The sequence below is a fragment of the Phlebotomus papatasi genome, chromosome 1 (assembly GCF_024763615.1).
Source record: "Phlebotomus papatasi isolate M1 chromosome 1, Ppap_2.1, whole genome shotgun sequence".
Lineage (NCBI taxonomy): Eukaryota > Metazoa > Arthropoda > Insecta > Diptera > Psychodidae > Phlebotomus > Phlebotomus papatasi.
The window spans coordinates 39,379,117-39,406,811 of record NC_077222.1 but is presented as its reverse complement, the minus strand read 5'-3'; the positions used below and the strand labels follow the sequence as shown (position 1 = coordinate 39,406,811).

Genomic DNA, 27,695 nt, shown 5'->3' with positions numbered 1-27,695 from the left:
TAAAACAGGAAGTTTTCTTTTTTACAAGTCGTAACTGTTTATGCTCCTAAATTATAATTAAAATGAATATAAAATATAGCTACATGAATAATTGTATTTATAGTGTTATACATCCTTTATTTATGATATTTTTAACTAACTTAACTCTTTTGCGTCTTTAGGGTCATATATGACCCGGGGAAAAAAGTTTCTTTTTGGCTATTTACATTAATTGAAATCTAACTGGAGTCTTGAGAAAATGAGCCAAGAATCTTACATCCTTCTATTATGATGTCGTGCAAGAACAGATAGATTTCAATTAATGTAAATACCCAAAAAAAACTTTTTTCCCCGAGTCATGACATTACCCTAAAGACACGAAAGAGTTAAATTAGAAATTTAATTATGAATTTAATATTTTCCAAAGAACTTGGCAAAACACACGATATTGGAAAAAAACATGCAGTAACACTATGTTAAAAAGATTTATAAATAGAAATTCTTTCTGAATTGGTTTTCGACTTTGAATATTTATATTTTCTTAAATAAACAAAAAAGAACGAGTTTACGAAATTTTACTTTTTTTATATTTAAAATAAAATAAATTTGCTTACAATTGCAAAATAATTTTATGAGTCAAAAATTGATTGAGAAAGCTATGTAAGACATTTGAGGAGACCTCGACTTCGGGGCAGACCTATGACCTTAAGATAAGGTGGCTGAATCAAATTCAGGATCTTGCCTTAGAGCGCCTTGAGATCGAACCTGAATATCTTCCTGCAATGGCGGAAGATCAAAAGACGTAGGGTGCTAAACTGGATTCAAAAGCAGTTCAAAATGATAACGATTATGAAAAATTGAGATTTATTTCAAGTTTTATTTAGATATGTTTATTTTAGATTTTACTTGTAAAATCAGCATATTTGTATAAAATATTTTTCACATTAAAAACTTTATGTGAAGTTTTCATGAAAGAAGACTTTTATTGACATTTAAATTGGAAATAAGAATGGAATGCAAATGCTTTATATAAAATTTTAACGACCCGGTTGACTGAACGAAAATATATGAACTGTCTTGTACTAAAGATTAGAAATCAGCATTTCGTAATAGAATGGGAAAGTGTAGGAGAAATGTTTATTTAGAAAACTGTTCTAAAACGATTTAAAATGGTATAGAATAAAGATATTTAATAGATTTGGTTATCATCATTAAATCATTAAAGCAATGGATATCACATTAGTTTCAAGAACTAAGGCAATGCGTTTGGAAATTGAAAAAGAGGTATATAGGGTAAAGTGGAGAACCCTTGAATTGGGGCACCTTTTTAATAGTTTTTTTCTTTTATTTTTAAATATAACTGTGTTTTATTATAATGTAATTCAGCTTTAGAATTGATTTGCAGAGCTAAATTATATCTTGATAAGGTCTAGATCTATTTGAAAGTAGGTGAAAAACTCTTCAAAAAATGCCTCAATTCGAAATTGCTCACTTCCCTCTACAAAACCGAAATTTTTAATTTTCTGAAAGAAAAAGGGGAGCACATCTGAAATTGGGCAACTGAAGATCAACGCATATTAATCGTTCTAAATTCATTTAGGGGAAACTGGGGCACTACCAAACATGGGGTAGCACTAAACACTAATTCTTATTTTTAAACTACTTGGACTATCACGACCATTTATTCAGTAAACAACTATGCCTATAATTGCCTATAAATTTCTATGAGTTTTGTCCGCTGATTGAAAAATCGTAGTGTTTGGTGCTACCCCATGTTTAGTGGTGCCCCAGTTTCCTCTAGTAAGAAACCGAAATTCATCATATTCAATTGATGTTTTGCAGGGGTCCCGGACAAAATCCCGCAAGCCAAAATCCCGAACGTCAAAATGTTGAAAGCCAAAATCCCGAATTCTTAAAAGCGTCACAGCTACTCCCACGATTGCACCCGCGTTTGCTAGAGGCAAAGGGAAATCTTCTGTGACTTGGAAAATTATTCTAAACATTTTCTCCTATATATTTTCATTTTGGCTCTCGGGATTTTGGTTTTCGGGATTTTGGCCTTTTCAGGATTTTGCCGTTCGGGATTTTGGCTGCCACCAGTTTTGGATCCATTCAGTTTGGTATACGGTCACCAATACGCAGAAAACTCAATTATTAGGTTTTATTGCGATCGGTATAAGGTGAAAATTAAATTATATCGACTGGATTTATTTCAAAATTCATTGAAGAGAGTTCTGTTCTGAGAAGGCGTCCGCACTATTAAATAATATTGTTGCTTATTCGTTAAGAAAAAATTAGAAATGTAGAAGATAAAAATAGTCTAGAAACGCTAAGTTAGTGCAGATAATTGCACTAATCTCTTGAAATAACCGAAAACTCGTATATTTTTCAGATTTCTGTCTCATAAAAATCAGTTTATTCAGTCTCATCCGTAAATCTCAGAGAATTTTCGCAGTTTTCTCTGGAATTTTCTCCACGCTAATCTGTCATGTAATGTGTTCGTGTGCCAGGAGATTACAAGTGCGTCACGTCTATTTCATTTTCTTCCCTGCTCGTCACATGAAGTCGTAAATAAATATATGTATATCCCCACTAGAAATAAGCTTTTATGTTCTTCCTCTGGTTCCAATTGAACTCCACCCGCTATTTTTTTCCACCATAAACACAATATAATCCGCAATTGTATGCGTATCAATGTCATCTCATATTCATATTCTCTCCACCCAATATGATGACTTCTCCGGGGAGTTGTCGCTCTTGTGTCATCTTCATCCATATAGGGAAAGTGAAAGAAAGAAAAGGAATAATATCCATCGTCTCGTGCCCAGACTTTTAGTTGTCTACTTCGTGACACACTTCCATGTAATCAGGATCGTGCATGATGTCCTTAATCATATCCTTGAGCATGGTATAGCGTGGAAAAATTGGATACAACTTTGAATTGCCATACTCCGACTGATGCCCAGGATTGTTGCCATGGAAAGAGATATAAGCACATGACAATTTCAGATTATTAAACAATATTAACATTTTATTATGCAAAGGAGGGCAATTTTTCGACTAAAAACCGAGCCTGGGGAGCGCACATTTACGAAAATTAAGATCATCATGATGTTCAAATGATGAACTTTAAGGGTCATTAAGTTGACATTTTATCCAATAAAATGCTGACTACAGAATGCTGCATCCTAGTAAAATGGAAAAAGACCATTGTCAGCATTTTATTGTATCTTTGTCTTTGCAAGAACACCTTCCTCAATACAACATTTTTATCACCGCTCCAGAGAAAGTGCCATAATTGAATTTGTGTACAGGGTGTTTTGTCTTCATTTTACCACCAGAAGACATACCTTTTATCCTTTCTTACCTTTAGCTCTCTTATTAAATTTCGCAGTCCGGAATATTTCTTCAGCAAACGATACAAATCGTTAATCATCTGGGTATTCTCCTGTTCAATTAGAGCTGTAGTCATTGCTGCAGAGACAAAGGAGATGGAAAAAAAACTCTGATTAGGATTTTACAGGACAAATAGGAGGAAATTCTTTTAAATTTTCTCCCATGACAACATCTAGCCTTAAGGGAGTCTCATTTGTCGAGTAATGGTTTGTGTTTTAATTTTAGATTAAAAGATGTTCCACAGTTCCGCTTACGATTAAAAAGCTCTGCATTTTCTCCCTTATAGTTGAGAAAAGAATGGCAATTTTCTTTTATATAGTGATAAAAAGTATTATGATATGTTCTTTTGGCTAATTTAAAAATATAATATGAGTTTTAGTAAATATTACATATCCTTTATCTGAATAATGTGACATAATAATATTTCGTAGTGATACTTGGAATTACAGAAGCGAGATTTCTCAACAAAAACCGCTATGTTTTTTTTTTATTTACTTTAAAGAAGTTTATGAATTTTAAACTGGGATATTTAGTGCTGTAATACTTATTGCGGTCTCCAAAAGCTTTAATTTCTGAATATTTCTTGTGACTCGAAGAACTTGAGCCAGGGAAACGTTATACGGGATTCAGACCCAAGGCAGCCACATGGCTTAACTGCTCTAAATTCTTAACACTTAAGGGTTTTCGGAAAAAATAATTTAGAATAGAATTAATAAGGACAAACGACCTATTATATATTTTGAAAAATCAATAAAATTGGTTGCTGTTTAGAATTTTGAGATCTTCGGGAACTGGCCTAAACCTCTAGTCTGAAGACTGCTTTACTTACTTCATTAAATATGTAATTAAGTTTTTATTTTTAGTTCGGAAATTCTTACAAATATGAAAAAATAAAATTATACGAAAGTCTCACAAAATACAACAATTCTTTGATATAGTTGAAGTTCATCAAATGAACACTTGGGGCGATCTGGTCGAAAAAACGAGTTCAGAAAAAAAACAACTTCAATTATCTCGGCTTCTGAGTAATCGATGAGATCATGTTCTACAGCAAAATTATAGAGAACATTCTGGTCTACATTTCATCCATATATCACTTTTCTGTCACTCCATCCAAATCCTTGATCTTTTGGTTTAAATAAAAAGTAGTATAAATTCACGAATTTGATTCAAGATAACTGAATGGCGTCCCCCAACTTTAGTTCTAAATCAAATTTGCGTGCATTCCGAGTTAGCTCACATTAAAAATCTCACCTACATAAGCCGGATAGGATTATCTGTCCCTTTTTAATGTAGATATTTCAACAGAACTGGATAGAAATTTGGAAAATGTGGGAAGTGGCCATTAAATTATAAATATTTCTCTTGCATAAAACAGGACAAAAATTTGTGATACAAAAACATCCTGAAACTCGTGCCTTAAATATTAATTTATTTTCATGAAGTGCAATTTGCAAAATTCACTACAGAGCTTACCATTAAATATAGATAAAAATAAATGAAACTCAATTGGAATTCATGATTTTTTTCCGTTTTTTAAGTTGGTCATTCTGAGGTCCAAATAGACTCAGGCTGAATCTCGAGAATCTTCAGCTTGTGGAATTTTAAAATGGGATTAGGTAAAAGAAAATTGAGCAAAGGACCTGTAATCGATCATCCTAAGGCTTCAGTGTATAACGTTTTGGGATAAATCTTTACTGCCAATTTTCACAAGTTTAATATTCCTTTAATTCAATTCAATTCAATTTATTTAAAACCACTACAAACAGGGTACAACCCTCTTACAAATGCGTGGCAAGCCAATATACAAAGAAAAGGAATTTTTAAAAGAAAAAGAAGAAAAGAAGAGCAAAAGAAAAGATAGAAAATCAAAGAATTGAGAGAGAATTTAAGAATTTAAGAGTCATACTAGGGGAAGGTGGGGCTACTTTGAGCAGTGGGGCTACATTGTTATACGATGTTTTCACATATTTCAAATAGAAAGTGGGGTTAATCATAGGGTAAGAGCTCATAATTTTGACCAGTTTCTAAATTTGGACACTTTGAGGACAAAAAAAATTGGACACTATAAATAAATTGATGAAAATTGTGTATTTTTATTCCAACATTCGATGAATAATGAATTCTATCTTAATATTTGTTCTTTTTGAAAGATTTTAACACTAAATACATTAAATTTTGAATATGATTTGAGTTAAAATTGCTTTGTGGAAAATTCAGTGTGAGGTGTGAGCAATTGCTTACGAGAAGTATGACAGAACTTTGTGTTTACTTCAGTCTTATTTAGCTGTGGCGAAGTACTAAAAATGTTTCTTCGCCTTTTTTGAGTGATATTATTGAATATTCATTGAATATTGTGTTGATTCGCCGTTAATGATGATTTGTACATTTGACCTGAAGTGATATTTGCCTTGTTAATTAGATTTTTCGTGTGAAAAATGGGAAATTTTCTAAGAGATTCACCAGTGAGGTGATGGTTCTTATTTTGGACGGGTGTTTTTCTCTGGAAATTTCGTGATGACTAGGTTGGACAAATGCCTGGAGAAACAAAGGAGAGTCATATCTACGAAAGACATATCGTGAGAAAAGCCTTGAAAGGCTCCAGGAAAGGTCAAGGAATACGCTAATCCGCACGTACTTGAAGTACCGAAGTCAACTCACTTTAATGAATGATATGGAAAGTTTCCTGGCTTCTTGTGACATTCTACGTTTCCCTTACATGAACAAAAAGAGGACTTGGTAAGATTGGTTCATCAAATGAAGAACAATGGGAATTCTGTTGAGGTGGATTAGCTGTCCAAATTTTCAGCCAAGTTATCCAAATTAATAACCAAGTTGTCCAAAATAAGAGTCAAATTCACCTCTACATATCAATTCATTTTTAAACGTATTAAGACTAATTTTAGTAAAAACAAAGACAATAAACCCTTGCCAAGTTTCTAAATAATCCTTCTGAAAAGTGAGTAACAAAAATAGTCAATTAGTATTGAAAATATCGCACTTCAAACTGAGTACTTTAATGCTTATAAGCACCCTGTCCGAAATTATGAGCCCTTACCCTATGTAATTTGGATAGACAAAACAATTGTGGATTTCAATAAAATAATTGTAAGGATCAGCTTAATTTAGAAATGAGAAAAAAGTCGTATATAACAATCCGGCCCCATATCTGAAAGTAGCCCCGCCTCCCCCTATGTTTAAAAGGTTAGAGAGGTTCTCTAAATCGTAGAAGATATTTCCTTCCTACCACGGATAGGTTAGAACGGTACAAGTTTTAAAAGTATATTCATTTAAATTAATTATGTAAAATCAATTCTAAGAGCATTTGAAATCATGAACTTGAGCATGCCGCAAAGCTAGAATGCTTTGGAACGCTTTCCTCTCTATTTTCATTTTGCCAGTTTAAATTATCTCATCAGTTCTCAAGTAATATTTTCCGCATTAATTCTTGTGCTGGAAGTGAAAATCGCTTAAGTAGATAGCACAGATTCCTAATAATGGCTTAGGAAACTCACATTCAAGTCTATCCAGTCTTTCGCGTTTCTCGGCAGCTTCTTCAGCGAGCTTAGCGGATGTCTTAACACCCTCCCCAGACTTCTGGGTCTTTTCCATGATGGCACACGCGCGCATCACATAAGCCGGAACAGTTTCCTGTTTCTCCTGCTTGGGAATATCCACAAGTGTCCAGTACTGCGTCTCCAGTCGAATGACCTCCTTAATCATGACCTTAAGCAGTGGGTAGCGATTGAAGATGTTTCGGTGACTTTTTGAGTCACCATATTTGTTCATGAGTGTCACTAATGCTTGTTTGGCGGTGTCGTAGGAATCCTCCAGGCGAAGTCTCACAGCACGGAGCCTCTCATTTGTTGCTATCACCTCTTCTCTGCTCATTCCACCTGGAAAATGATACACAAAATACACAATCCTATTTCAAATTGTATTTGGTTCAGACAATTCTTTTGAGCATCACTTTCAAGTACATTCAAATTTTGAGAAAATTAGATTTCCCAAGGTTTTAGTAGTCTGATATAGTCTAGTTGTCTCGGACATAAAGCAGTAAAATTAATTTATACAAACTCTCTGCCAAAATACTTAATTCTGGGAAGTGAAACACAAAGACTGAATTTCCATAAATTTTATGCTTCCCCTGAGATTATATAATTTTTGCGGATAAGAGTTCTCAAATGAGAGACGATCTTTTGCACGAAAGAGTTGCACCTTTTGTGTAAAATTTAATTAAACTCTGGCCATACTTACTTGCAGCACCTTCATCTTTTACATCCTGGACGATTCGCCGAACACTCTGAGTAAATTTGCCCACGAGATTTGTGTTTCCTGCAATGGAAAGAAATTCAAGATTTTAGGAAGAAACTTAATGAAGAAAATTTAATGGAAATACTTCACAAGCTCAGTAATATTCACTAATGATTTGTATATTCATATACTTGAGAGCTCAAATGAAACTGCAAAAAATCTAAATCGAATGATAATTTTCCGTCTACTTCCTTTGCCTTAATTGATTGTCGGATGAGGTTGGATTGAAACTCATTAAAACTCATCCAACATTTTCGGGTGTTAACCAATTGTTCTCAGGCACTGGGATAATTGTAATCTAATTAAATGTACTAAAGTCTTCTTAAACGGGAAAATTTGCATATCCATCGGTGATACCTGTACTTATATTTTCAATGAGAAAGTTTCAATGGATTTTACCACTTCCATCGTTAATTTATTGCAGAGAAAATTCGTGTATACTCAGAAAAATTTTGTTGGTATTTTTCACAATTCATTTATAACTTTAAATCTATCAAATAGGTAGTAAATGTTTTTTTGCGACTAATTTGAATTATTAGTTTGGTGATAAAAAAAACCTTGGCTTACAAAAGTGCTTGAAATAGCTTTCAATAGGATAATGGTGCTATTCCAATGAAAGATGAACATTTTTATAGCATTTTACTATTTTCAAGTAGTGCTATTGCTATATAATCGACTCTTCTTTCTGTTGGTTCTTGCCACGACTGTTTGTTGGTTTAGGACCACGGTGAGGACCGGGGAAAACAGTTGCGATAGAAACAAAGACAATGAAAATCAATAATGCAGGCATTTGAGAACAGTAGAGTTCTTAAAAAATGTGTAGAACAGAGGTGTGCAAGAACCGTTGAAACCGAATAAACGTCAAAATAAGTTCGTTCTGGTAGCGTTTTGACCATTGACGTGCATGTCTCAATTGACGTTTATTCGGTTTCAACGGTTCTTGAACGCCTTTGGTGTAGAAGAAAGATTTTCTCTTTTTTAATTTTTATTGGAACCCAAATAATGAAAATCTCACTTGCCAGTGAGAGGAAGGTGATAGCCATCCCGAAATGGAATACCGACTGCCTTAAACTGGAAGAGCGTAAGGAACGCTATCAAAAGATGGCAGAACACCTATGCAGCAAATCGCTAAACCAGAAGCAGGGTAGCGTAGTCGATGAGTGGGAGTTCATAAAGGATTCAACCCTCGAGGCCGCTAGCATAATATCGGCCCCACCCCGGCTCGCAACAGGAAACCATGTTTCGACGAAAAGTGTATGGCCGCAATTAACAACGGAGCGGAAGCTCGGCGTAGTGCACGGGATAAATGCTCAAGAACCGCGATGGTAATTTACAAGGAAGTAAGGTCTTAAACGCATAAGCTCATTCGGCGTAAGAAAAGGCTAGTTCTGAAACAGCAGCTAAGAGACATTAAGGCGCTACAGCAAACGCGGGAAGTCAGGGCCTTTTACATTGCAGTAGCGTCTAAAGGCAATGGTTTCCAACCGCCGATGTCGATGTGTAAAGACAAGACAATTCACCTTTTGACTGAAGCACCTGAAGTTGTTGCAAGATGAAAAGAGTACTTCCGACTTCCGAGATCTGTTGTGCGCAAACAGGGCACAGTCGAAGCAGGTGGAGAAGATACTAGCTGCAGATGGTCTTACAAAGCTGCGGTAGCTTGGACGGATGTGGCTAGGGTAATCCGCTCTTTCAGGAACCACAAAGCACCAAAGGAGGACAACATCCCTACGGAGTTGGTGAAGCATGGAGATGATGGGCCTTTCAAATGGAGATGATGGGCCTAATCCGTTAAATTTGGGAAATGGAGCAGATGCCAAAAGATTGGGATGTGGCACACATCATCCCAATTTACAGAAAAGTGATCGCCTAGACTGTAAGGACTACAGAGGAATTGCGCTCGTGGACACCGTGTACAAGGTCCTGTCAAGGTTGCTATTGGATAGGCTGAAGCTACATACTGAAACGGTCATTGCAGAGTACCAGGCAGGCTTCCGGTCTGGGAGATCCACGACTGATCAGCCCTTCAGTATTCGCCAGATAGGGGGAGGTGGGGCTACATTGAGCTGTGGGGCTAGATTGTTATACGACTTTTTCGCATATTTCTAAATGAAATTGGTCCTTGCAATTGTTTTATTTAGATGCGCAATTATTTTGTCTATTAAAATTACATCATGTTAAAACCCAATTTCATTTAGAAATATGCGAAAAAATCGTATAACAATGTAGCCCCACAGCTCAATGTAGCCCCACCTCCCCCTACTGGAAAAATGCTGGGAGCACAACATCTCAGTACATCAGTTTTCGTGGATTTCAGACAGACCTATGACACGATCGATAGAGCACACACAAAAAACACACAAAAAAATATTCGTAAAATTTTGTCATTTGTTCGTAAATTTTTGTTTGGCTGGCAAAAATTTACGAACAAATACGAACAAATGACAAAATTTTACGAACTTTTTTTTGTGTGTTTACGAACATACGAACAAATGTTTGTAAAAGTACAAAAAATGTTCGTCAAATGATCATTTTACGAACAATGTTTGTGAAAAAAGTACAAAGTTTACGAACTTGTTTGTGGGTTATACGATTCACGAGCATTTCATAAGTCCTCCATAGGATTTCACAAACATTTACGAACAATTTCATAAAATATTTTTTTCTGTGTATATAATTTTGGTACAAGTTTGGTTTTCTTGATAATAAAACTGAAAAACTACATAAAATGTTCAGGGGAAAAATTATTATTTTCAACCAAGTCTATAAATTAATTCATAGAAAATACAATAAAAAAATGTCAAAATAAAATAAAATAAAATATTAGATTCTAGTATTCATTTAATATTGTCATTAAATTATGCTTCTAAATCTTAATATATCTTCTAAATTTTAATATCAAATTTAAGCCTCTAACTAGGCGAATATTTGAGCTTTTGTTTTTAATTTCAGTTTTGATTTACTAGTGTTCTCGGTGTAAGGATAAAAGCTTCAATGGTTATAAAATATAAAGCACTATATCATATTCTTTGTGAAAAACCAAACGACTTCGCTTTAGCGTAAGAGTAACCCCAATTTCCGAGACCATTTGTTTATTTGATGAATGGCTATAATAGTTTAGTACACATGCTAAAATTTATTTGGCTTTTAAATTTTCTCAGACTTACAGTTTCTCGGAATATCACCTGAACAACTATGGTACAGTTTCTAACTAATTGAGAAAAGTTTTGGCAGGAAATAAGAATATAATGTTTTCATTGAAAGTAATACGTAAAATAATAGTTTAAGTTTCTATCACTAGAACTCTACCCAAATGAGCAATATTTATAATCCCTTGACTTTTTGATCAATCTAAATTTCACCTTCTACTCCAGGGAATCCATTTTTCAACTTCTTGTTAGTCCTTTTAGGCTTTACGTCTAAAATACGAAAATAGCTTAGAAAAATTCTTTATAATAGTTTTAGAATGTCAAATAGTGGTAATCAGTTTTAGAGAGGATAATTGTGAAATTATTGAAGCAGGTTAAGATTCATTAGAAATGTTTTTGATTTGTATCCTTGACACATCTTTAATTAATTGTAAACAGTTGAAAGCGAATATATTTAACAGATAATAAAATAATTAAATTTTTTCATCTGCACAATAAAATATTATTATAGATTTTCATTACTGAATCGTATTGATTAGCTCTTTTATTTATTATTTTGCGTACGATTTACTGTTTTTTAGGTTTACATGTCGAGCAGTTTTAAAGGAAGTATGCCAAAAGAAATTAGATTAGGGAAAAGTACTCATGCTTTGCTCGATCCTAAGCTTCGTAATTAATAAATTTGTCTTATATTTCTCAATAAATGTGATTTATCGCATCACATTTATTCGGAAACATAGGATAACTTTGTCATTTCAAAGCATGGGATCGTACGAAGCATGGCCACTTTCTCTCACTACTTTAGTCAACTTTAATATTTAAGCATATACTTTTCGAAGATGTACGAAAAATCGTGAAAGATAACATTGCCTCATTCTCCCCAACTCCTTATTCTGAAAACTTGTCTAGACTTATACAGATTTATATGACTTTGAAATTGTTCATTAACAGATAACAATTAAAACAATGGCAATGACGAATGAAAATTCTTAAAATACTTAATCCTAATGAATTAAACTATTCTGCAAACTTAATTTAAACTTAATCTTCAATTGATTGTGAAAAATTGTGTCATTGAAATCTAAAAAATATTTTAAACTAATCGTCCTCAAAAAATTTTTCATTTGTTGTTCTACTTTATTTGTCATTATTAAAATGAAATCCTACTAAGCCAGCAGTCCGTATTAATTTATGAAGAGTGTGTCATTTTTCTCCATTTTCCAAGCTTTATGAATTCTAGAAACACTTATTGTGTTGTTTTTTGGTTGAGGATGATGAAGAAGCTAAGCCGATATTAATGTTACGCATTAAATTTAAGGATTCAAAAACACAAATTGCTATTAAGTCCCTAGAGATGTTGTTTGTTTTTATTAATGATGGAACATCTGGGGAAAAAGTGCGTAAAATGTTGAAAATACGTTATACAGTGTTAGCCATAAATTTGTAGGAAAGTGTTCTGATGATATGTTGAACAATTTCTCACCTTAAAATCACGCAGAGGCATTTCGAGTTTTCACTTCATTAAAATTGCAAATACTATATTTTATGTGCTTGCAAAGTCATTATCACTTCCCATATGGGATATATGTGGCTTTTAGGAAACTCCTCATGAAATTTTAGTTTTACCAATTGGAATAGTCTACAGTAAATCCTCCGAAACCAATTTCCTCGTATTTGACATTTTACTCACCATAAATTTATTTCAAATTAATATATGAACTTCGAAGTTCGAAACTAACCTAAATGTTGGATAAATCTGATGTTTCATATTAATTCCTCTATAGAGATTATACCTGAATAAATCCAGGTCATATATTGGCATGCAAAATCAATATATATGAAAATATTACAGTCTTTCTCTTGAATTGAACATCGAATAAATAACCTTTGTACCACACGGTATATTATTAAATTTGAAAAAAAATTATTGTCGCCATTGCCGCAAATTTCCATGCAGAAAAAATTAGGTTATAAAATTTAGAATAAATTAGTTATAAAAGATCGGATTCGGCCCATGAAAATTGGTTTATAAATAGGACTTTTCATTCAAATTAATAAAAAATTCAATAATTTAAAAGAGTAAAACTTTATAAATTTATGCTATTTAGGGGAATATTGGCATGGTTCGCACAGAGCGAACCTTCAAACAACGCAAATTTTCTCTTTGTTTACAAAGACCTAGTTCGTCTTGTCTTAGCCAAGATAGATAAAGCTCATGAGACGAGATGAGAAATAGTAAGTCAGCTCTTTGCAAACGAAGAGAAAATTCACATTGTGTGAAGGTTCACTCTGTGTGAACCATGCCTACATTCCCCTAAGTTCATTTTAACGTTTTTTGCATGGAAAAATATACAGTGCTTTAAGCCAGAGTATGTGCGAAGTCTGACCGACTTCGCCTCTATGTTTAACAATTTATAATTTTTTCCTAGACAATTTGCATAAAATTGTTTTAGAAATTCATTTATGTATATAGCTCCAATTACTGTTTAGACAACTTCTGAAGTATAATGTATTCGAGATTAAAAAATCGTTTGACTCATTTGGAAATTAAGCTCTTTAATCTTGGCGAGAATTTCTTTGAATATTGTCAGCAAAATGCCGGGAAGAAAATTAAAATAAATTATAACTTTATGTTAGTGATAGGTAAATTAGGGGAATATGGGGTAATTTGGAATAATGTCTATTTTGGAATTTTGAAATTTTCTCACTGCTTCAGTTGGTCAAAGAGAAAAAGAAGACCACAAATAAGTACAAGACTTAAAATTCAGGACTCTTTTTTCGTTGGTTTTTCCTTTTGACATTTAAAACTATTAAGAAATCTCAAGGTTCCAAATTAGACGTGATTTCAAATTACCCCATCTCACTCTATAGCTCATCAATCTTTCGATTCTTCCATTTCAAATCCACTTTATAAACAAACTCGAATGAGACAGTCATATCTCGAAAATTAGTGGATTTTCAAGTTTAACATCAACCCACTTTATTCAGGTTTCCAATTGAATTTATAATATGCTAAATTTTAAATAAAATGATACAATAGTTTCCAAAAATAATCACATACAAAAGTACAACAGACCTTCTCGTTAAAAGTTTTATGAATCCTTTATAAAGGTAGAATAAATACTTTTTAGCGCTTTAGCTTTATTTAATAAAAAAAGAAAATAATAAAATTAATTTACTTTTACAAGAAATTAGATTGACTAGTTCTATTTTTCAAGTCAGACATTCCTTGTACAAAGGATTTATTCGGAATTTACTGGAAATGATGATATTGGAATTTGGAAACAGTTGAACACATAGTATTATGAAAGTGTTTTCATTTCATGCAATTGATATATTAAATTAGTAAAAATAATGTTATAAAAGAAAAGATTGGGTAGGATCTCATCGTAATAAAGACATAAGATTCTCTACAATTCAATTATTAGATGTCTGATCACCAGCGAACTCAAGTACACTCCTTTTTTTTAATCTATCAATCTTTGTAAAGGTATATTTGAATGGAAATTTAAAGTATTGTACCATTTTGAAAAGGTTTTAAGCACATTATGGTGCTATTCCAATGAAAATTGAATATATTTTGTTTAGCAATTTACTGTTCTAAAATGCTTCTGCATTATTTATTTTTGTTTGATTTGGTTCCTATCTCGACTGTTTCTCCAGTAATACAAAGAAAAGTCGGTAATACAGAAGCGCTTGAGAACAGTAGAGTTCAATTTTATTTTTCATTGAAATAGCACCATTATGTAGCACGAATGCTACAAGTCCGACACCAGAAAATGCCGGAGCACTCTTCATCGTTAGCCTCTCGGAATTAAGCCTTATTGCCTATTCCAAGAAGGCCACGAATCCAGCGTCCTTCTCGCTTCATTGGTAAAGATCAACTGACGAGCCGATAGGATTGTACCTTCGGAATAACTCGTTGAGCACTCACGACACCGGCCCATGGCAAAAGAAGCGGAATAGGAATAACAAGCGAAAAATTACTCGGAATTTTCCAGTATTTTTCCTTGAAAAATTCCATAGGAATTTTCCATAATAGGTTCCAAGGAAAATTTAATGGATTTATACTAGATTGTTTCTGTGGAATTCATCCATGGAAATGTTCGTGGAATTTATGTGGATTTTTCCACCTAAATAAAATGAAGAAAAACTTAAGCTGTCACATGCACCTCATGCTTTTACTTCCGAATATTAAAGAAATAGCAAAGATTACGAGGATTATAGTATGTTTTACTAAACCAGCAATATCGAATTAACACTTTATGCAATAAAAAAATATTTTATAAAAAAATAATTTTTCTTAAAATATATATATATATATATATTAAATGACATAAAAACAATATTTTTTTAGGTTGGCGACCTATTTAATGTAATCACTTCACTATTATCTACACGAAACGCAGTGTTGCATAATTAAATATAATTGCCACACGAATCACTAAAAATGTTTGCGGAAGGTTTGGAAACAAATTATCTATGTTGTCGCAACACCATTTTATTTCCTTGACTTTCAAGAAAAATATTAGAAAAACCTTGGAAAACCCTGTGGAAAGATAGTGGAATTTTCCGTAGGATTTTTCCAGCTTATCCCGCGGACGTTTCATGTATGAGTTCCCATATAAATGTTCAGCGGAGCTCCGCGGAATATAACGCTGGAATTCTAATGGTTCGTACTTGAAATTCCATGGAGAGCTATAATTCCAATGGAATTCCCGACTCCAAATTCCATGGAAAACTTAGTGGAATTTTAGCGTAAAATTCCGGGGAATTTTGCAATTTGGACGCTATTCCACTGGAATTTCCGCGGAATTTTGCTATGGGGCATATAGCGGAACTATGGCAATATCGTAACTTGAAGTTAGCCGTCATTATTGCACCCCTCAAAGTTACCACTCCAGCTGGACAGTGATTTTGTACAGTTGCTTTAGAAGAATCTTCGTCAGAATGGGTTTTCTCCCTCCAACTCCTCCAGGCTCAACAGTCTTACTAAAATTATACCTATAAACTTTTCTTAAATATTTTGGTGTAGTGTATGCAACAGTTGAAAAACGGTCGGGACGGACGGGACGGACGACCGTCCACGAAAATCGATTTTTAGCACATACGATATTCGTGATCTATGAGTGTCAAAACGTGTAAATTCAGAATTTGGGCCCGATCTGACGAGGTCGGATTTCACCTGTGACCTCAAAAGCTGAGATTGTAAAGAATCTCAACTAAAACGAAATAATAGGAATTCGGAATCAGGAATGCTCAAAACAACTATCTTGTGAATATAAGTTCGATCTGAGTTGATTGTCTGTACCGCAGCGTTCCAGTAGCTGTGATAACTAAAACCGCAGACAACAGCATTCGAGCACTCTACAATGTTTTCCAAACTTTGTCATTCTTTTATGCAGTTAACACACCATAGAGAACCCCTTTCCATTTACTTTTTTTTAATGTTTAGTGAGACATTTTCAACTTAGAATCCCTTTAGTGCTTTTTTTCTTGGTACACATCCTTTGAATTTTTACATGGGTCATTTACTCTCTGTGTATCGTCATTTTTTCTATTCATCTTGTTCTCTTTTGCACAGTCTTTTGTCGTTCCAATTTAATTAACGAGAAAATTTTTGTATAGCACATATATATAGGTCAGTCAGATTCAAATTCAATTTTAAATGAAGAAAATATAGGTCATTAATCTTCATAAGAGCCTTAGAAAAAAAATTAATTATGACGCTTTATCTTCTGCTGAGTTTTGAATAGTAATTTGAGCACTCAACATACATCAACTCCTCGATGAAGACGAAGCTTAAGTACTTTTTTGCACACATATACAATAAATTTTGATTGTTTCGCAAATTTAGAGTTACTGGTCGATTGTGTAAATCGTGAGAATTGAATGCTAAAAGTGTGAATGTCGTATAAACTTGTAGAGTTTATATTTAGGACAATCACTGGAAGTTTATTATATTAATCGTTCAAAGTCGTGACAAGTGACCAACCTCACGATTTCCTGACTGTTTTGTTTTCATTTGTAGGCAATCATTTTCAAATGAGCAATTTGCAAAAATGTGACTCTATCAAAGTACAATTTTTCACTCAAGTGTTGAATGAGAGGGCGAGGGTGCAGTGAAAAACCCACTTTTAATACAGTTGTTATAATGGAGAAAAAAGATCTTAAGTGTGAACAAGTTAATTAGGAAATTCCACATCATTTGAATAGTCTCTTTAGAATATTTAGAAATTCATGCAAGATAGTGGCATGAGTTATGACCACTGCTGTATCGCTGCCTCTTTCATATTTTAAACTTTTTGCACAACTCAGTTTTTCCAAATTTATTTTAATAAATTTGACCCATTTTAATAATTTATTTTAATAGCTAGTTCAATTCCACAAATTTTCCGAAAATATCCGTGGGTAAAATCTCTTAAGAACATAGAGAAAATGAGTTCTCTGAAGCCTGAGTTGTCCGAAGGTACCACGCATTCCTCTATATAAAAAAAAACGGTAAAATAATTTTGCCATTAATAACTCAAATTTTTACGCTGTTTCATATTATTTGATTTTGTTAACCCATTCCTTACCATGGCATTATACATAATACGCAAATTTAGTGATCTTAGATGATTTATTTCTTGGCAATTGATATTCGAATTGCTGTCGGGAATGGAATTTTAATTACTTTAGTACTTCAATTACTTGGAAAAAATAGTCCGAAAGAGATGGGAGTACATTTTGTTGTTCTTTTCTCGCTTCGCAGAAAATCATGCAAAATTTTTGCTTAAAATTACGGACGGAAAATTCGACATCCCGTAGAATTTGTTAAAATTGGCCATCATCCTCTTTTCTGATTTGAAATCTGATTGCCAATTTGTTTTCTTGGATAGTTACTCTATCTAAACCAATAGAGTTTGTAATGAATTAATGTACAGAATTTAAATTCAGCGACCGTTAAGACGCATGTTTGAGAGAGGCTCCCCGCGCCTTCATAATAGATAAAAAATTTTTCTTTAAAAAAAAATATCTATTAATCTGTAGGAATATAATTCCAAAATATGAACATTCTAGGGTAAGTGTGCCAAATTTCGGCATAGTTGCATGCAAGCGTCAAAGTCTCAAGTTTGAAATGTAATATTTTAAATACAAATTGATTTTTTTTTATTCTTTCTTCTGAAAGAGTGTTGCTTGGAACCTTGTAAAGAGTTTACCATTTTTATTTACTCTAAAATCACTCTTAATACATTTTAAAATGAATAAAAACATAGACATAGCTTTGGTACCCTATTTCGGCCACCTTTATTCTCATAGTTCCTTGCCCTTCGGGAATTCTTCCAATATCTTTTTCACATCACCTCTTTTGTCGAAGCTACATTTTTTGTTATTCTTTTGCATTGTATAATCTCTAGAATACGTAAAATCTAAAAGTTCATGGAAATTCAAGGAACAAAAAAGGTGGCCGAAATTGCAAGCTGGTCGGAATTTGGCACACTTACCCTATCGCAAGTATTTCTAGTACATTGAGTGAATGGGTTAAGGGGTTTTCTTCCTATTTTCACGCTGTTTTAAACGAATTTTAATAATATCAAAAAATGAGAATAAAATAAATCTCAACTGTATTTGTTAACGGGTTATTGTAAGTAACAATCTAAAGATTATGGTTAAGATTCATGTCTACAATAACATCGCACTCATAAGTTTCAGTTACAAGTTAGACATTTGAAATTTGTTTGGCTATCTCTGTAAAAGTTATGATACAATATAAACTTGTGAAACGTATTGTTCTACACCCCCTAAAGTCCTCTGGAGAATTGATTGTTGTTGGAAATTCACTAGGGAAATTTCACGTTCCACAAAATAAATCAATCACCTGTTGTATCGAATAATGTCAGCCCATATAGAATGAGCCTAAATAGGCGCAATTAATTTTTAAACCCACGACATCGAACAAGAGCAAAATTCAAGACCTTCACAGAGAACCTCAATTTTAGTGGGGGTCGACATTTTGGGTCGATTTTTTTTGTCATCCTTCCTCCCTGACAACCCTCAGTTTGTCCTAGTGGAGTAGTCAACCCTTGTCCCACGTCCATACGTGACGGTGAATATATGATGCCCGTCGGCAAATCCATTCGTGTGTAATGAAATTCTATTTGGGACTTTCTTCCAGCCACAGTGAAAGAAAATACCTTGAATACAGACATGCCACAGTTGTTTGAATACAAATGTGGCGGTGTAAGATTGTCTTTCGGGGATGTCTCTTCTGGTCTTCAGTGAAAGCAGAAGTGAACTTGGGATTCCAAGGAGTCAGCCAAATACCATCAAACTTTATGGGCATCGTGTCATAACAAAATGACTGGAATTCTTGCAATTGGTGTAGAGTTGCGAGAGAAATGGTCTGGCTTTTTAGAATAATTGAGTCGATGTTGCTTGAGATGCGGTATTTATTCAAAATACCGGCATACTCGTAAAGTGCGGTTTTTCCCAGACGGCACGAGAAGACTATTGGAACACAGACAATAGCACTAAAATGTCAGCCATGAAAGCAAGACAGTTCAAGGGGCTTAAGCTTTACTAATAAGTATAGAATACATGACTCAAGCGAAAACTTTTTATTTAAAATTAGACCACACCGGGTCAATTTGACCACTATAAAAAAATCAAAATCAATCCTAAACCAGATTTTCACATCTGAATAATTTAATAATATTGTTGTATATACAAATAAAATCATAAATATTAAAATATTTGTGTAAAGAATTTAAATTTTCAATTCTACCACTTTTTAATCTTTTTTGCAGTGGTATATACTATCACCGAAAGAAATTTCCCACGGTTTGTTCTGGAGATTGGTCGTAGAGGTGGACGTCAATCGAATTAAATTTTCCTATCTTATTACTAGTATGTTTTTTAATAGTTTCAGGAGAATTATATCTCAAAACGAGCGATAAAAATAAAGAGAAACATTGAACAAAATTAGAAACAGCTGATTAAAACTATATTTAAAAAAAAACTAATGGTTTGTTATAGCAAACTAAATTTCAAAATCATTGAAAAAGCTTGGGACAATTTTGAGAAAAACCGAAAAAACACGTTTTTTTAGGGGATGGAGGGAGGGCAGGTAAAAAAGGAAAAAAGACCGTTCGAGATCAGGTCCACTTATGGGGGGGGGGGTTCATAAAAGACCGGAAGTCGATATCTCCTCTAGTTTGACCCCCAACTTGGGAGCTAACTTAAGGTCAAGAAAAAAATTCCAAAAAAAAATGTTCAAATATCGGTATTTGACCGATTTATTGCCGATGACCATCGATACAGTCGGGTTCGAAATTTAAATACCTGTCCAAAAAATCCAAATTTAACCCAATTGGTTGGAAAATGTGCCCTTAAAACTGGTTGACCTTTGACCTTCAATAATTCAAAATGGTGAATTTTCCGATCATAGGTATGTTTGGACGAAATGTTCCTCTGAACTACCTCTAAAACGTATCCGAAAATCATTGAAAAAGCATTCGCCAATTTTGAGAAAAACCAGAAAAAAACATGGGGTTTGAAGGGGTTGAAGGGGGCGGGGAGGGTAGTAAAACGAAAACATTTGTGGATATTGTTTTTTTTTTATTCTGGGTCATCGAAGACCGGGAGTCGATATCTTTTTCCGTTTAAGCTCCAGGACGGTGACAAGTCGAAAGAAAAGACGATTAGGGGAAAGTCGTCTGCCTTTAAATGCAGCAGCCTTCAACTGTTAACTGTTAGGTAGCTATCCATCATCCTCACAAATCATCAAAAAATGGAGAGCCTAGCTCCTATTTCCTAGATGCTAGATCAAAAAAAAATGAAAATGAGGTCTAAACTGTAATTTTGATGCTCCACAAATCATGTGATTTTTCATAGTAAAAATCATTTTACAAATAAATCTTCCATTGTGACACATAGAAGGTTAATCAGGCTTAATATTTCTGTTAATACATTTTGGTTCAGATGACACAATTTTTGTGGGTGGCAAAAATTTGCAAATATCACCCTGCAGCAGCCTTTAAATGCTAATGTCGTGTGCCTTTAAATCCTATCTTTCCATTCATCAAAACATGTGAAATCGAACTCCTACTTTTCTCTGACGAACGTCATACAAATACTTATAACCTGCTATCTTGCTCCGGCCGGGATGTTTCAAGTTGACAATTGTCAACTTCAATGGCTTTTTCTTCCAAATTTTCAAGTGCAAAACAGTCCTTCAGAAAAATGTGAAGAAAAGTTATTGTTTAATGTCTTTAGACTGCAGTGACGATTTTAGTGAGTACGTTAGGCTTCAACCTAATCATTTATAGCCCATTTAGTTTTATTGATTCAATATTCTCAGTGAAAAAAAAACATTTAAAGGTAGCTGCCTCGCGTTTAAAGGCAGACTATGCCAGCTGCCTTCATACAAATCGACATCACTTTTTTAATTTCCTCAGAAGGAAAAACTGAGGACTTGTAAGTGCTAAATGAGGTAAGCATATACGCCGAATAAACAAGAGAATTTTTTGGTGTAGTAGAAAATAAAATTCATTTTGTGGATTCTTCAGAAAAAAATCTTAAATTTGGAACTCCATTTTTCGTTTGAAGGCAGACGACCTTCCCCTATATGACTTTCTTTTTGAGTTCGAGCAGTAAAATTATATTTCTAACTCCAGAAGCTATTGTTATTTAAATTTAACTTGTTATTTCTTATAATGTAATTTAATTCTTTAAGATACGAAATGAATTTATAATGAAAAAGTCGTGAATGACGTAATAGAGTGCTCGCTTTTTGTTGCGTTAAGTATCGGGTTCGGATCCCCGTTAATCAACAAAATGGCACACAAAATGTACACGAATATTAATATTTCAGAAATATTGTTATTATGAAAGCGTTTTTTTAAATACAAATTTAGAAAAATTAAAGGACATTATATAAATACGATCAGTAGCAAAAAGACAGTCAGAGCCAGTGTGTCCCCATAGCTCAGTTGGTAGAGCATTCGCCTAGACAGCGAAAAGACCCCAGTTCGATCCCGGGTGGAGACAGGATTTTTTCCAGTCTCTACTTGGGTTAAAATTGTGGTTGGGAATCACTTGTTCTGATTGTCGCTCTCTGTGCATAAACACAATTCTTGGGATTACGTACCAAGAGAACAGAATTCTGTTCAATCACTTTCTAAATACGAATACATTCAGGATTGCACATTATATAAAGATTTCTTAAAATTTTTTATATAGCTTTTTAAAAATTTTCCTTAACATTACCAAATCTAAAACTTAGGCCGAAAAACTTATAAGGATGTAAGAGACGTTTATCCAAAACTTGATATTGAGTATTTCAGTAATATACTGGCACAAAAATCTATAAATATTTACAAGATATGATAAATTTCACAAAATAAATTGCTATTCTATAAACATTAGCAGTCTGGTGATTTTAAGTATGCAAAAACTTCGAGTAAAATTACTTTTAGAGTATTAAACTGGAAAACTTCATAAATTCAACTTCAAAACTAAGTAAATAGCCCCTTGAAATGTGCATTTAGAAGCCCTATAAACTAACTACAAAATTCTAAAACCTTATGAAATTTATATGAATATGGAATTTCTGTGAAAGTTTCCTTCTCCCTTTTGACTTTTCTGAAATAACAATTGTCCATTTCCTTTTAAATCAAACAGAACTTTAATAGACAAAGTTCACTTCATGGAAATACTGTAAAGAGATTATTAACAAAAAGCTTGATCTTACAAAGTAAAATTGTTCTAAAAGAATCATTTGACTGGAATTTTGGATGGTAAAGTTTCATAACCGAATTAAATTACTAAATTCTGACGAAATTACTAAATTACTAGTTTATCATTTTTATTTTTTTGACTATCTTATGAATCAAACAATTGAAGACTTTTGTTAAATTTTGTTGTTAAATTATCCCCAAGATTATTAAAATGAAAGTCAAGAAAATGGTAATGCAGAAGGATTTAAGAAAATCAAAAGAAATAAGTTGTAGTACTATTAGTTTAATCAGTTTAATAAATTTACAGAGAGTAGTTAAAATCTCTTTGATATCCCTTAAAGTAGAATAACTGATAAATATCTTAAAAAGATCTTTAAAAACAATTATGAATCATTGCGGTCATAGCGGTGGAAAATATAATCCATATCTTAAAGATATGCATTTTATTTACCACCGCTATGACTGCAGTGATACATAATTTTTTTTAAAGATCTTTTTAAGAGATTTATCAGTTATTCTACTTTAAGGGACATTAAAGAGATTTTAACTACTCTCTGTAAATTTTGTTAAACTGATTAAACTAATAGTACTACTACTTATTTCTTTTGATTTTTTTAAATCCTTCTGCATTACCGTGAATGAATGGTAATGCAAATGTATGAATGTGCTGCAAATACTACTATTTTGCTCTATCTCGCTTTAAGTTCAAGCAACAAGATAAGTGTTTTGCCCAGGGCTCAGCATTTGGAGGTGTGTTAATGACACTTTTTTAAAAACCACTAACAAGCCTCGACCCAAAGACAATACAGGAAATTCAGAAACGGCACTAATCTGACTGTGAGAAAAAGAAAATTCAAGTGCGACAATAATTGACCACAAGAGCGGTAAGAGGTGACGTAAGAAAAACACTCAAAATGATTGAGGTAATGATGGGAAAAATAAATTAAATTAACACAAGGAACAGTAGCTGATGTTTACATCCCCGAAAAATCGTCAAATTTCAATCAATCAAAGACAAATTATGGCCTTTTATCGACTGACGAGCACTTGTCATTGGGACATTCAGGTACTGGCATACACAGAAGATAGTCATCAATATTGATGGAGCCACAAACATCGAGCTATTCAATTCCCATCGAAATCCATGACGGTGTTTGACATTGCTAAAGCACTAATATGAACATCGTGGTTCTTCACGTTATTGTTCCACATGGGGAAGCTAATGTAACACCCTCATTCGTCACCCATCACTAGGTCTTCAGCTATCGCCTGTGACTTTGATGAGTCACTGTGGATGTGCCTCCGAGGAGCTCCACAGGCAAGGCACGCACTGAATACACAATTTATTTTGTCCGTGAATCCTCTACAGACGACTAATGCTATTGGGGTATAACTAATGCTTTAATACAATAATAATTATTAATCCGAAAAAATGCATAATAAGGTGGGAAGAGATCAGTAATAACTTGAGGTATCACGTGCTAGCTCATTACATACTATTAGGATCGAAAGTCCACAGTCGGCTTTTCCAATAATCACAACAGTCAGTGCACAACTTATTTTAACCGATTTAACAATCACTCACTCTAAAGCACTAATTATAACAGCTGCCCTGGCTTAGAAGTAACACAATAAAATTTAGGATAAAAAGTAATTATTGATTTATAATATAATTGGTCAGAATTGATTCTAACGCAACCTTCTTAAGGATTTAAAGACTTTTCCAATCAAATAAAATTCGTCCCAATTGGTTATTAAATACAATCAATCCAAGAGTCTTTTTGTTGTATGCCCTTAAAAATCCCAGATTGTTTCGAGAACATTTTCATATTTAAATTTATTCATCCTGCAAAATTTATTCATTTATGGACTTTATGGATTTCAAATGAAGTTAGAATATCCGAATTTAGCGGGGTGTATTATATTTTAGAGGAGTCCTACTAGTCTTCCGTCCTTTTGCTCCTATCTGATATCCAGTCTTCATCTCGACTGGAAGGAAACTTCTGATGTGAGCAGGATAGTCTGTTCTGAGGAAATCACAGTTCCTAATGTGCTAGACAGACCTGCGCCTAAAGTCGAGAAACAGCTTAACGTAATTATAATCAAAATAATGATTATTAGATTAAACTATATTCTCATTAGTTTCCCAGTATAAGTTCTCTCGAATTACCCTTCAAGGACGAGAGAGTCAAAAATCAAAGGTCCGAGAAAACCATTTTTTCAGACTATTTAGAGCAAAACGTAACTTTAAAAAGTCCAGATAAGCTTATGGTAGTTGAGATTCTTTACAGGTCACCTTGAAATACGTGCAACTCGGGGTGCTTGTAACTCGGAATGCGTGAAAATTCGATTGTGAGTTGAATTTTGAATTTTTGGGTTAAGTTTGAAAGCCCTTAGACCTAGCTATAACATACTAAAATTTGAGCTCGATCGATGCCATAGGGCAGAGGCGTGAAAAAACCATTGAAACCGAATAAACGTCAAATGAAACATGTACGTCACTGGACAAAACGCTACCAGAACAAACTTATTTTGACGTTTATTCGGTTTCAATGGTTCTTGCACACCTCTGCCATAGGGGCTGAGTTATTGAGGAAACAAAATTTGGGGTGTTCCATAATGGCGGAAGGGGGGCTGTAGGGTAGGGTCTGACATCGTCAACTTCTAGCCACTCATCGATATTTAACCTTTGCCAAAAACCGCTTGTCGATATCTCTTTCCGTTCTCTCTCCAGAAGCGTTTGTACTCCGGACGGGACGGACGGGACGTCCACGAAAATCGTGATCTATGAGTGTCAAAACGTGTAAATCCAAAATTTGGGCTCGATCTGACGAGGTCGGATTTTACCTGTGACCACAAAAACTGAGATTGTAAAGAATCTCAGCTAAAACGGTGACAAAAATTGTGTTTTTGGGTTACCAGTGATCCAATCGTCATTAAAGCGTTAAGCCGTAAGTCTGCCTAGGGCATAAAGATCTAAATAGACTTATGCTTCTCAAGAATATTTAGCCTATAAGATTTAACAATAAAGGATTATGTAAAAGAAATTTATGCAAAAGACCTTTAATCAGTGATTTTACTAAGCATTCAGTGCATGATTGTTTACGATAATTATTTACTGCTAACTTTAACAGGCTAATTATTCTGAAGGATCAGAAATAATCCATTTGTTCCTAATTCTCAAAGATTAACAAATTGTGTTTCTCAATATTTCATACACATATTACTTAATAAAAATAAAAGAAAAGAAATTTATAGCATTATAGTATGAAATATGAAATTAAAAATATCATTTTGTTAGAATCAGGGGTAGCCAAAATCCAGAACGCCAAAATTCCGAAAGCTAAAATCCTGATTGTTCGAAATCTTGAAAGGGATGGAATTATATGGAGGATGATGTGTTGAATAATTTCCCAAGAGACAGAAAATTTCCCTTTTCCTCCAGCAAGCGCGAGTGCAATCGTGGAAGTAGCTATGACACTTTAAAGAATTCGAGATTTTGGTTTTCGAGATTTTGACCAATTCGAGATTTTGTCGTTCAGGATTTTGACTTTCGGATTTTGTCGGGGATCCGTTCGAACATTCCATGCTCATAGATCTGTATTTTGTAGTGTCCTGCAAGGATTATAAATTTTGTAAAACGAATTCCTAAATTATTGTATTCAGGGAGGAGAACAAAATAATTTTTGTGATTTTTGAATATGTTTTGGGATTGTAAAAACATTTTATTAGCCTTAAATTTTCATATACATGAATAACATGTAATAAAAATTTATATTTTCTGTTTTTCTAAACTTCTGAAAAATTTCAGCCAAAATACTGTTACCTGGATCATATTTATTTATTCTACTGTCTTAAAAATTCTAAATAGAGCAATTTAAAAAAAATCGTTCTACTATTCAATATTTCAAATAAAAACAGATTTGTTGACTATATGCTTTCTCCAAAACTATGTTGTTTAACGTAGAATTTCTCTGTATTTTGGGAACTTCTACGAATTCTTCTATTAAGTTGAAATTGTCTTCTCTATCAAAGATGAATAATATTCAAGTTTGGTTGTTTGGTTTTGAAACCTGATCCTAACTTTTTCACAAGACTTTGCTTTGTTTATCATCTTTTTCTAAAACAGTCCCAAAGTGTAATTCGAAATTTATGAATAAACTCCTCTTTCACCTAAGGTTCCCCCCAAATTCCTCTACTACTAAGGGTTAATCTGCCTCAAGTTTTTTTTGGCCTAACTCAACCTCACATTTTTCATTCTTTGGTCATGAAAATAATTCACGCAGCAGAGTTATGTGTGGGTTTCACAATGGTCTCGAATTTAGAGAATATATTTAGCCTTTTGGTTTCCACTCAACCTTTCGCAGGAAAACTTTTAGAGCTTTCTATAGCCCTAAGTCCAAAACAATAACTTTTATATAAGCAGATTTTCCTGGAATTAAATTATATACTAAAAGGGACATTGATAGAAGCCAAAACCTTTTTTACATGATTCTATTTGACCCGAAGTAGTGGCTTTTCTGCATAGTAAATACATAACGGAAGCTTTTATGTATTTGAATCCAAATGATATATCCTATAATTAATCAATTGAAATTTGCAATTTCATTGAGATAATAATCCACTAAGTAAATTAATTTACAGCTTTTGAAAGAGATATTTGCATTGACGATTCAATGTTGTAAGTAATTTGTTTGTTTTCATCACCACATCAAAGAGAGAAATTACGCATGTCCATCATTTATTGTAAATAATTTAGCGGTAATACCCAGAATTGCGAATTGCTACTGATGTAGCTTTATTTTTGCACTTGGTGTGAGTGACTGGTCAAAGATTTAATTGAATATAACTGTTGTGATGAAGTCTTTCCGTATGTTGCATTAGATGATGATTCGAGGAAGATCTAGATTAAAGAATCTTTTCTATGATTTAATTGAATGTCACCGAAGGAAATTTCATCATTCATCTGACCGTGATATTTAACAGATGTAGGAAACTTTACTGCATTTTTGCAATAAATGTCACATTTCCTAGTAGTTTCAAGTTTACAAAATTGCGTTAATGGAACTGATATTATTAATAAATTTCTATTAATTGAAACAGCTGAAAATATATTAAAGTTATGGAAATGGTAACA

General features: G+C 33.4%; 1 protein-coding gene across 1 annotated transcript in view; it reads right to left on the bottom strand.

The window, feature by feature from the left end:
- Positions 1-2,315: 2,315 nt before the first annotated feature.
- Positions 2,316-27,695, bottom strand: part of LOC129799678 (uncharacterized) — a 113,749-nt gene continuing 88,369 nt past the window's right edge. Inside the window, exons 3-6 of the mRNA XM_055843808.1 lie at positions 7,633-7,710; positions 6,891-7,271; positions 3,347-3,453; positions 2,316-2,934 (exon numbers count right to left, since the gene is read on the bottom strand). Of these exons, the coding sequence (XP_055699783.1) occupies positions 2,812-2,934; positions 3,347-3,453; positions 6,891-7,271; positions 7,633-7,710 (689 nt within the window). The 3' untranslated portion in view covers positions 2,316-2,811. The remainder of the gene's footprint in view (positions 2,935-3,346; positions 3,454-6,890; positions 7,272-7,632; positions 7,711-27,695) is intronic.